Source organism: Ictidomys tridecemlineatus, chromosome 11 (assembly GCF_052094955.1).
Source record: "Ictidomys tridecemlineatus isolate mIctTri1 chromosome 11, mIctTri1.hap1, whole genome shotgun sequence".
Classification (NCBI taxonomy): Eukaryota; Metazoa; Chordata; class Mammalia; order Rodentia; family Sciuridae; genus Ictidomys; species Ictidomys tridecemlineatus.
The window spans coordinates 105,531,256-105,543,795 of record NC_135487.1 but is presented as its reverse complement, the minus strand read 5'-3'; the positions used below and the strand labels follow the sequence as shown (position 1 = coordinate 105,543,795).

Below are 12,540 nucleotides of genomic sequence, written 5' to 3'. Positions count from 1 at the left end.
AGACTGAGTTAAATTCAGAGTGCAAAACTATGCCCATCATTTCTTGAACTTTTTAAGCCATTTTTTTTAAAACGTTTTACAAATTTTGGTTAATGATACTGTTTTTAACCTTTTAAGGATGGTAGTGAATTCCAGTATGATCTTATTTCTTACATTATAAAATAATTCACATTTATTTATTTTTTTATTTTTTAATTCTGGAATTAAACCCAGGGAACATTTACCACTGAGCCCTCTTTTTATTTTTTATTTTGAGACAGGGTCTTACCAAGTTGCCTAGGCTGGCCTCAAACTTGAGATCCTTCTGCCTCAGCTTCACAAGTAAGCTGGGATTATAGACGTGCCATCATGCCCAGTTTAATTCCATTTTTAATGGACTACTCTATAATAATTTTAACTGTTAGATTTATATAGATACAGATTACAAAATGTAAGAAGTAAAAAATGATTCATAACAGTTTGATCCTACTTTGGGAGAAAAATGGAGTCAGTATATTATAGTGGGGGTTGGAGGTTTTTTGTTTTTGTTTGGTTTTAATTTGCGCAGAGAATCAGAAAATATCTTTAAGTAAAACCTGAAATATGAATTTTAAAATATTTTAGCTGTGTATATCAGGTCAGCTCAGTTCATTATTTTGGTGTTTGCTTTGGGTACTGTAATATTCTAGATGCTATAGTGGAATATGAAAATTTTTATTGTGCAGCAATTTACAGCATATGTAGCAGAAATTCCAGAATATCGCTTTATGAAGGTGATCAAAAAAATATAAAACTATAACTTATTTTAAATGCTCGTATGTGTGTTCACATGCTTGCACCAGAGATTGAACCTAGGGCCTTATGCATGCTTAGCACACACTTTACCATAAACTTGCCCTGAGCTCTTTCGATACGTTTTTCATAAATTGAAATATTTCTCTTATATTTTGGGAACCAAATTTTATTTCAGTGTCAAATTGAAAAATTGCTTTGCTTTAAAGTCAAATTGAAAAGCACATTTGCTGATATAAAAAATAAGGTAGTATACAAAATAATTAAATAGCAAAATATTTAAAAATATAAAATCCTGAATTATAATTTCCTAATGGATGTCATATGTTGTTCATTCTTATCTGAATTGACACGTAAGATTATTTAGCAGTGAAAATATAGGTATATAGTTATTCAAAAAGTGTTTTCTTGATAAATCAAATTGATAGTTTCTGAAACACATGTTTTACTGAATCATTGTTAACTGAATAACTTTGGTTACATATGCTAAGTGGTTATCAGTATGCTAAATTGGGGTTTTAAACTAAACTGTTGGGTTCTAAAACTCTCTAAAAATGATTTGGAATTTTATCTTCTCTATAAAATAAAGCAGAATTTCAAACAAAAATACCTGGTTTAAGAAATAAACAGTTTTCTTCTGAAAATGAGATACTCTTTTTATGATGGTGAAGGCACTGATTACCACATTTTCTTTGCATCTTACTGAAGAAGCTCTTAGTGCACTTGCAAAGAGTGTAAGGAGTCATGTCAGAGGTCAGCTATTTGAGTCCTTTTTCCCACAGCTGCCTGGTGTGAGTGATCTTTTACTGTGTTTCAAAAAAATGGGCAAGGATTAGAGAGGATTAGAAAGAATATTACCCTCTTGAATATAGGCCCAAGGCACTAAGGGGAAAAAACCCAACCAGGCAGCAAATGGGCTTTGCTTGACCAGGACACAACCTCTGCTGCATTCCTTTAAGAAACTGAATGGGAAATGTTAAGTCCCCAAACTGGATTAGTAAATAATCTCATAGTTTGTGACATCTGCTAAAATAAATCGATGAGCAGACTGCATTCTTACACTTTGAGGATAGAGCCATAGAGAGACATCAAGAGTAAAAGTAATTAAAGATGGGCATTAGCTCAGTAATAATTGGAGAGACACATTTCATAAAGAAGAAATTATTTCAGATGTATCAATATGATGAATACCTATGTATTAATAACCTAAGGTTTAAATTTGAAACCACTATAACCTTTTGATTTTAAAATTCTCCCTGGAATTTTATTGCTTATAAACAGTCTTTAAGTGTTTTACAAGTTCAGCTCTTTCATTTATAGTTACCGCAGTTTATATTAACAGCCTGGGATACTTTAACTTGAAATGTGAGACTGTCTCTTCTGAGACATATCTGGAATGTTTCTCGTTTTATATTTTACAAAATAATTAATATGGTTTGGACCTTATGACTCATAATTAACATCCAGTTGTTTAGGACTAAAGAGGTTGTTTCAGACTGGTTATAGAAGGGAAGTGCATTCTGTCCTCAGTCTTTGGAGGAAGTATTTGACTAACTAAACATTTTCAAAAAAGGTTTTGTTTTAAGTTGAGCACTTAATAGTAAAGATAACTATACAAGTGGTTAATTTTGTATCTTTCTTCCTAAAAGTATTATACATGATTTGTGATAACTGTGATTACACTGCTTTTGTTATAGATTAAAATATTAGGATGAGTATTTTTCTGAAGCATTTGAGAGAGAATTCAGTTTCATATATGAAGAAGAATTGATAGACTATAACAGGAATATTCACCAATACCTTCAATGCATCTTGCGCTATGCTTTTCTGGTTCAGTGCCTGTTTTCAAGAGGAGCCTGTTCTTTGAATATGTCCTTTGGTTTTCTCTTCACTTCCTATTCCCAGTCTGCTTATCCAGTTTCTATCCATCTTTAAATATTAGCTCAAATCCCATAAAGTGGTTTATCTCTAGACCCTAAATCATAATATCTCCTAAACATAGTTATCATGCATGCAGCGCTCCTGCTCCAAGGTAATTCCTTAAAAAAAATGAAGACATTGTTCACAACAAAACTTGTACACAAATATTTTTTAAAATATTTTTTAGTTTTAGATGGACACAATATCTTTATTTTATTTTTATGTGGTGCTGAGGATCTAACCCAGTGCCTCACGCATGCCAGGAGAGCACGCTACCACTTGAGCCACATCCCGAGCCCCACAAATATTTTTAACGGTCTTATTCAAAATAGTAAAAAGGTAAAAACAACCAAATATGTGTCTATTGATGAATTAAAAATACACACACACACACACACACACACACACATGAATATTATTTAACCATAAAAAAGAATGAAGCACCAATGTGTTCTATGACCTGGATATACCTTGAAAATATGCTAAATGAAAGAAAATAGCCACAGAGGACCACATATGATAAGATTCCATTTGTATGAAATGTCAAGAACAGGCAAATTTATAGAAACACAGAATAGGCTAGTGCTTGCTTAAGGGTGTTAGGCAAATGAGGAAGTAGAAAATGATAAAAGGATACAGTGTTACCTTTTGAAATATGTGCAATGGTTGCACATATTTGTGAATATAATAAAAAACATTGAATTGTACACTTTGGGTAAATTCTGAGGTGAATTTGTATCTCAATAAAGCTGTTAAAAAAATGAAAACAAAAACCAATTTCTTATCCTTGTGGCCATGTACATTGTTTGTACCTCTAGTAAGACCCTTGACATAGTTTGGTTATACTTATTTACTTAAGAAATCTTCCATTATAATATGAAGCTCCAGAGAACAGGTAGGGTTTTTTTTGTTTTTTTTTTTGTTTTTGTTTTTGGTATTCCCTAATAAGCACAGTGTTTGCATTCAATAAGTATTAATTTAATTGCATTTTTCCACAATTGTTTTTTTACCCATAAAATGGGAATAAAAGAAAAAAAGAATTGAATGTTGTCACAAAGTATTATTTCAAAACTGTATTTGATAATTTCACATTTAAAAATATTCTCACATTATTTACTGCGCTTGAGTCTTCATTTTGTATTTAGCAAGGTCACATAAGCCATGTATTGCCTTATTTTTACCTATAGGAACATTCTGATTTTTAGAATTTGCATATATAAGCAGTTTATACACAAGTTTCTGTAGGACCTTCATGTCATTTCATGAAGATTAATGTGTTTTTAATGAATTTGCTTTATAACATTTTGAATATGTTTTTGTGGGTGTTTGAATTTAACACAGTTTAACATTTCTTTTTCTGTTGTTTGTTTATGTGCATGTTATTCTTGCAGTATTTACTAGAGATGAAAAGTTTAATTTTACCTCCAGAACACATTTTGAAGCGAGGTGATAGTGAAGCAATTGCCTATGCTTTCTTTCATCTTCAGCACTGGAAACGAATAGAAGGTGCTCTTAATCTGTTGCAATGTACATGGGAAGGCAGTAAGTATTTTTTTCCAAATGTAATACTAATCTCTGATTATTCATTGTATTCATGGGCAGACTTTTTAAATGAGATTGTCTGTGTTTCTGTAAGGATTTGTTGTTAAGGTTGGTTTCAAAGTGAGCTCAGTGGCATTATGTTTGGTTTATTGTAGAAGAAATAGTGTATTTATATATTTTTTTGACCATTTTTTTTATTGGTTGTTCACAACATTACAAAGCTCTTGACATATCATATTTCATACATTAGATTGAAGTGGGTTATGAACTCCCAATTTTACCCCAAATGCAGATTGCAGAATCACATCGGTTATACATCCACAGTTTTACATAATGCCCAATTAGTAATTGTTGTATTCTGCTACCTTTCCTAACCCCTACTATCCCCCCTCCCCTCCCCTCCCCTCCCTTCTTCTCTCTCTACCCCATCTACTGTAATTCATTACTCTCCTTGTTTATTTTCCCATTCCCCTCACAACCTCTTATATGTAATTTTGTATAGCAAGTGTATTTATATTAATGCCCCATTTAAGAAAAGAAGATTGAGAAACTGTTGATATTTTGCCATTTGTTCATTTAAGTTAAATGTAAAGAAAGAAAATGAAAATGTATGCCCCTTTGATTTATAAGTTTTTTAATGTGGTTGTGCTATTGTACTAATCAAGGATATTATGCTAAGAGAAATGAGGCAGACACTCAAATGTTGTGTGATTCCACTCAAACAAGGCAGGTACCTAGTGCATTGGTTGCCAGAAGGTTGGGAAAAGGTGAGAATGGGAATTATTATGTAATGTATACTGAATTTCATTTTGGAAAGATGGAGGAGTTCTGGAGCTAGATGGTGATAATGGTTGCACAACAATGTGAATATATATAATGCCACTGAACTAGACACATAAGTGGTTAAAATGGTAAATTTTGCATTACGTGTATTTTACCATGTTAAAAAATGAGAATAGGGGCTGGGGATGTGGCTCAAGCGGTAGCGAGCTCGCCTGGCATGTGTGCGGCCCGGGTTCGATCCTCAGCACCACATACCAACAAAGATGTTGTGTCCGCCGAGAACTAAAAAGTAAATATTAAAAATTCTCTCTCTCTCTCTCTCTCTCTCTCTCTCTCTCTCTCTCTCTCTCTCTCTCTCTCTCCCCCTCTCTTCCTCTCCTTCCCTCCCTCCCTCCCTCCCTCTCCCCTCTCTCACTCTCTCTTTAAAAAAAATGAGAATAGAGTTAATAGTAGTCATGAGGAAAATAGTTTTACATCTAAAAACAAAACAAAAGTCAGGTGTGGTGGTGCACACCTGTAATCCCAACGGCTTGGGAAGCTGAGGTAGGAGGATCATGAGTTCAAAGCCAGCCTCAACAAAAACAAGTTGCTAAGTAACTCAGTGAGGCCCTGTCTCTAAACAAAAATACAAAATAGGGCCAGGGATGTGTCTCAGTGGTTGAGTACCCCTCAGTTCAATTCCCGCTACCCCAAAAAACAAAACCAGTTCAATTTTTAAAATATTAGAACAGGGCAGAGGGGGTAGCTCAGTGATAGAGCACGTGTTTAGCATGCATGGGGACTTGAGTTCAATCTCCAGCACCACAAAACAAAAGAAAAATATAGAATACACTTAGTACATGTGAGGCTTTGGGTTTAATCCCCAGTATCTCCTCCAAAAACCAACCAACCAAACAAACAAAAGTAAAACAGTCACAAAGGGCACCATGTGTCCTTGAACCAAGAAAATTTGGGAACCTCTGTATTAACCATTTGCTAACAGTTGTACTCTGTGCTTGACATTGACAATAATAAGATTAATAAACTGAGTTTATGAGCTGGTCATGGTGGCAACTCAGGAGGCTGAGGCAGGAGCATCACGAATTCAAGTCCAACCTGGGCAATTTAATTTAGCAAGACCATGTCTTCAGATTTTTTCAAAAAGGATAGAAGATGTAACTCAGTGGTAGAATGTCCCTGGATTCAATCCCTAATATTGAAATAAAATGAAACAAAACAACAAAACCCTGAGATTATGAACTTGAGTTGCTGAATGCTTTATTTTTTTATGTTTTTGAGTAATTAGATTTTGTCAGTGATCTATAAGGCCCTCAAAACCAGGTGCTCTATCTCATTCATCTTACATGTATTTTTAGTGCCTGTCCATCTGCTTGAAACATAAGGAATTTCCAATAACAATATGATTATTTTCAATAAATATATTATGATTTATACTGTATTTCATGTATCTTCTTTTTTTTTTTTTTGTGGTGTTGGAGATCAAACCCAGGGCCTTATGCAAAAAAGGCAAGCACTATACCAACTGAGCTATGTCCCTAGCCCCATTTTATGTATCTTAATGAATGATTTCCTCAAATGATAACTGATTTGCTGAATAAGTTTGGGCAAATAACTACTTTGTGGCAAACAAAATCTGTATTTTGACAAACATTTTTAGAATTAACCACTAAAGAAAAAAACAAAAACTTTATCATGATTTTGATGACTATTTAGTGGACTAGATCATTAAGGATTTCTTGATAATTCTTCAAGAGTTGGTGATGACCTAAATTAAGGGTGGACAAACTTTTTCTGTGAACGACCAAGAATAATTATTTCAGACCTTGCAGGCCTTCTAGTCTTTGTACATCTACTCAAGTCTTATAGCACAGAAACAACCCATGAATAGCATGTCTATGTTCCAATAAAATTTTATTTACACAAATAGTGTAGAGCCAGGACACTGGTGGGCACTTGTAATCGCAGCTACTTGGGAAGCTTAGGGAGAAGAATTACAAGTTTGAGGGCAGCCTGGGTAACTTAGCAAGACCCTGTCTTAAAAAAGACAAAAAAAAAAAAAAAAAGGCAAAAAATCGAACAAACAGTTTGGGTTGGAGGTGTGCTTAGTGGTAGATTTCTCACTTAGAATGAACCATGACCTGGGATTGATCCCTAACAAAACAAAATATAACAAAAAATTATTTAGCCAAAGGGGTGCACTTTGGTGATCCCTGAACTAGATTAAGGTTCACATGGTGAACCTCACATGTGAAGTTAGATCTCCTTTAGTTTGCCAATAGTTAGGATCACAACAATTATAAACATTATAGTTTTATGAAGGTTCCTGTTAGGAGCAGAATTTATACTTGTGGAGTTAAGTCCATGATTGTAATGAAGAGACTGAGACAAAGAAGGCTCCAGCCAGTACCTTTAATTTTACTCTAGTCGGTCCAGACACTTATAGTTCTCTACTTTAAAGTCTTGCCTATTCTTTTTCTGTTTCATTCTTTTGCTTTTGTGTGTGTCTTTCATCTAAAATCTTGCTCTAAGAAAGAAAATAAAATATTATATAAAGACTTTTAAAAGTATATCTCCAAGGTAAGTTTTTTATTTATAGCATACATTAGATGATAAATAAGACAGAATTGAATGTCAACATATGTATTTTTTTTCAGCTTTTAGAATGATTCCATACCCATTAGAGAAAGGACATCTATTTTACCCTTATCCTAGCTGCACAGAGACTGCTGATAGAGAGCTCTTACCTAGTAAGTAAATATTTTAGTTTTATTAAGCTTATAATTGTTTAGATGACTTTTTGGTTGTTTTCTCTATTAGTTACCTTTTCATCACTGCAACAAAATACCTGACATAGGCTACTTGTGGAAAAAAAGAGATTTATTTAGCTCACAGTTTTGGGATTTGAAATGGCATTGTGTAGGCTCTGTGGTCATGGTGGCAGCATCATGTCAGAAAGCAGATAACAATGGCAGGAACATGTGCAGAAACATCAACTGATTCATCTTGAATTAGAAGCAGAGAGAGACTGGCTTCCCACAATCCCTCAAAAGGCATGCCACCAATGATCCAAGGACCTCCTACCAAGCCCTACCTTTTGAAAGCTGTATCTCTCAATACTGGCTACCTAGGGACCAAGTTCCCAGCACATGAACCTCAGGGGGAGGAGATACAAACTACAATCAAACCACAGCATTTCCTAAGTATTGTTCATTTTAAAAGTCCTTTTTGTTTATATTTGGAACACTGTTTAAATAGTTTTATAACTACTTATAGGACTAATTTCATAATTCAATTGATGTCCAAATATTTATTGTTCAAAATTCTGTGCTAGATGCAATTAAGGACACAAAAAGTAAAGATAAAAACAGTCTTCTTACTTGCATTTTTTAAAGAAGTAATACCAACTCTTCACAAACTCATGTCAGAAAGCAGATAGCAAGGAGTGAACATTCCTTATCACATTTGGTGAGATCCTGATACCAAAACCAGACAAAGACATAATAAGAAAAGAAAACTGAGACCTGGCATGGTGGTACTTGACTGTAATCCCAGCTAATTGGGAAGCTGAGGCAAAATGATTGCAAGTTCAAGGCCAGCCTCAGCATTTTAGTGAGACCCCATCTTTAAATAAAATAAAATGGATTAGGGCTAGAGGTGTAACTCAAAAGGAAAAATGCTTGCCAAGCATACATGAGGCTCTGGGTTCAATCCCCAGTACCACAAAAAAGAAAAAAAAAACTATAACAATAAATCTTATGAATATGGGCACAGACATCTTCAACAAAGTATTAGCAAACTGACTTCAGCAACATAAGAGGAGGATTATATATCATGACCAAGTGGGATTTACCTCACAAGTGCACAGTTGGTTTAACATCTGAAAACATGACAATACTGTGTTAATAAAACACCCATTCATGATAAAAACTCTCAAACTACAAATAGAAAGGAACTTTCTCAACTTGATAAAGGGTGTCCACAAAAAACAATTAAATCATACTTAATGCTTTCCCCTTAAGATCAGGAGTAAGCCAAGATACCAATTCTTACCTTCTGTCCAATATTGAACTAGAGGTCATAGTGTAATCAGCCACAGGGAAAAAAAAGTCATTTATATTGACAAAGAAGTAGTAAACTGCTTTTATTCACAGATGACATGATATGATCTGCTATGTAACATATCCTTAGAAATTCATAAAAATATTATTAGAACAAATAAATGAGTTCAGCAGTGTTGTAGTCTATAAGACCAACATTCAAATATTGGGTTTAGGAGTATAGCTCAGTGTTAGAATGCTTGCCTAATAAGCATTAGCCCTAGGTTTGATTCCTAGCGAAAAAAAAATTGATTTTATATCTATATACTAGCAATAAAAATCACAAAAGTGAAATTTACAAAATAATTCTAATCTCAATAACAGAGATTAAGATACTTAGGAATAAATTTAACAAAATTGCAACTGTACTAAAAAGTATAAAATTGCTGACAGAAATCTATATAAATGGAGAGACATTTCATGTTGATTTATTGAAAGACCCAGTATATTTAGGTGGAGGTTTTCCTCAAATTAATCTATAGATTTAATACAATCTCCATCAAAATCCCAGGAGTGATTTTGCAAAAAAAAAATAACAATCTGACCCTAAAATTTATATGGAAAGACCCAAATTAGCCAGAACAGTTTTTGTTTGTTTTGTGGTACTGGGAATTGAACCTAGGTCTTTGCCAGGGAAGTGTTCTACCACTAAGCTACATCCCCAGCCCCCAGACAGTTTTTATAAGGAACAAAGTTAGAGGAGCTACCTTTCCCAGTTTGAACAACAGTCAGAGGAGAAGTAGAAGAACCAGAAATCAGTGGGTTCAAGATTGTTGAGAGTATTTCAGTATAGTCTTTGCCTTTAGGAAGAAAGAATAAACTATCAAAGGAATTCTTAAAAGAGTAATATAAACTTGGCCTCACTCCTTTTCTATGTGAACTGTTAAATTTCTGTTTATATTTTATGATTTAACTGATAAGTAAGCATGCGAAAGGGTTTAAACACTAGTACCGTCTTTTCTCATGATGAAAATCTGTGCCAGTTTTTACTATACTGAACCATTAGAACTGAAGACTAGAGAAGTAAAGTTGCAGTTTTACAACCATCAAATTTAATGAGCTAAAAAGTTCAGATAAATGAATACACTAGTGGAGAGGTTATGGCAAACTAAGTATGCTGCTGTTTCTCTCCTAGGGTCGTTTATTTTCCATCATCTGCTGAGATAAATATACTGAGCACTTTGAGAGCTCCTCTTCTAGATTATAAACTCTTTTTAATTATATATATCTTTTTTATTCGTTCTTATTAGTTATACATGACAGTAGAATGTATTTTAAGACATTATACATATATGAAGTATAACTTCTCATTCTTCTTGTTATACATCATGTAGAATTACATTGGTTGTATAATCATATATGCACATTAGATTGTAAACTCTTTGAGGGCCAGGATTCTCTTTATTGTCCCTGTAATTCTCTCTTATAAGGTTCGCCATAAAAGATAATTCAATAAATTTTGTTCAAATTAGTTAGATTCATTAACTTATTCTTCTAAAGATGCCAAGCACATTGTAAGTAATCAACAAAATGTTAAAAATTAGTATCTTTTCCTCCCTACCCTATTCTGAACTCCTAGGCTGCTCATGGTTAATAGAAAGTTACTGATAGATAAACAATGTGTTAAATGCTGTATGTTTGGAATAGATTTTAAGGAAACTTTGAGCCTATCTCTTCAGGAAATCAAGGATGAATCTCAATTTTCTGACTTCAGTGACTCTGAGAATGGCAGATCTTTTCTATAGCAGGAAGAGCAGGTTTGGGAATAGAGGTGGAGAAAATAGATAAGTTCAGGCTTTGATTATGTTGTTTGTATAATGTTGTACTTATTTATGCACAAATGCATGTTTGTGTGTATAAATATATGTGTGTATATGTGTACTTAAATATTTTATTACATAATCAATTTTACATACACATAAGTCTTTATATTTTGTATCTGTATAATGTATGTGTCTAAGATGTATTTGTGTGTGTGTATATATATATATTGTAAAGTATATGTATATGATATACACATAATAGATGTTGGAGACATACTCTCGTTATAAGTAAAAGAGAACCATTCTAACCTCATCATAAATGGGAATTTGTTGGAAAAATACCAAGTCATCAAAAAACCCAAAACAACACTTATATAGTTGGATGTCATAAAAGATATGATCAGGAAATAAATGGCCACTAGGATTTCTTGAAGCCAGTTGTCTGCATATCTCTGGCTCTCTTTTTTCAGTTTTTCTTGTTCTCACTTTCTGTTTTTCCTTTCTCATCCTGCCTCGTGTGTGTGTGTGTGGGGGGGTGTGTGTGCTGGGGTTTTAGGGCATTGTGCATGCTAGTTACCGCTCTACCACTGAGCCACATCCCCAACTCCTGCCTCCTTATTTTTATATGATTTCTTATTTCTGCTTCTCCCAATTTATCTACTTTATTATATCTTTCTCTTTGCAGTTTGACTTTCCTTTTGTAGACACTGAAGAGGTCTAACTTGATGCCCCTGTGGCTTTGTGTTTACATGTCATCAGTTCACACAAACAATACAAAATGAATAATATCTCAATCCTGCAACTTCTACGAAAGAGAATCAGATTTATCCACATGTTTATTTCTGGTCTATTTAGCTGTCTTCTAAGGACAGGACCAGGCTATGTAAATAAAATTTCCAGGGGTCCTGGCATCTCTTTCTCTATATATCTCTAGATAGCAAAAGAAGTCTTAGGCATGATTGAGATCTCACAAGGAAACTATATAGTGTAAGAAGTGAACTAAGTGTAGAACCATGGGGGCACAAAAATGTCTAAGGAACTGATAGCAGGAAAATAGTTGAGAATTTAGTGAAGGAGTGGTCAGAAAGCCAGAACAAGAGCCAGAAGTAGATATCCTAGAAACCAAAAGGAAGAAAAAAAATTTCAAATAAGGAGTATCTGAGATATTAGGTAAGGCAATTAAAATAATGCTTCTTTGTAAATTATTACAAGGGTTGTCTAATATAAGGCCCACTTTACATATTGATATTAATAAAACAGGAGTTATTTTTATATGTTGAGCCATAAGCTATAAGACCAGACAGTTTATTTTTTGGCAAGCCTGTATTAATTCTAAATCCATATAGGTGTAAACTCCAGGAGGTAGAAGTAGATGACTGGAGGATTTTGTTTGATTACAGTATATATTGCTATTTTTTTCTGTCTCTTACTTTTCTGTTAGAATGAACAACTTTTTAATAATGTGGAGTTCTAATACCCAAGAGTACTTAATGTTTTTTGTTTTTAATTCTCCTTCAATCTTGATATGACTTACAGCATTCTGGAATTTGCTTATGGACTTCATAAGTTCAGGCTTGAACTATTCCCCTAGTTCACATAGCTATTTACTTGTCTTTTATGCCTCCTGATAAATTTTTCTCTACAAGCCAATGATGAAATTTGAA

General features: G+C 33.7%; 1 protein-coding gene across 20 annotated transcripts in view; it reads left to right on the top strand.

The window, feature by feature from the left end:
• St7l (suppression of tumorigenicity 7 like) overlaps positions 1 to 12,540 on the top strand; it is a 255,364-nt gene that overhangs the window by 56,544 nt on the left and 186,280 nt on the right. For all 20 annotated transcript variants that reach the window (XM_040287383.2, XM_078027022.1, XM_078027023.1 and 17 more), the window contains 2 exons: positions 4,083 to 4,233; positions 7,671 to 7,763. In XM_040287383.2, the coding sequence (XP_040143317.1) occupies positions 4,083 to 4,233; positions 7,671 to 7,763 (244 nt within the window). The remainder of the gene's footprint in view (positions 1 to 4,082; positions 4,234 to 7,670; positions 7,764 to 12,540) is intronic.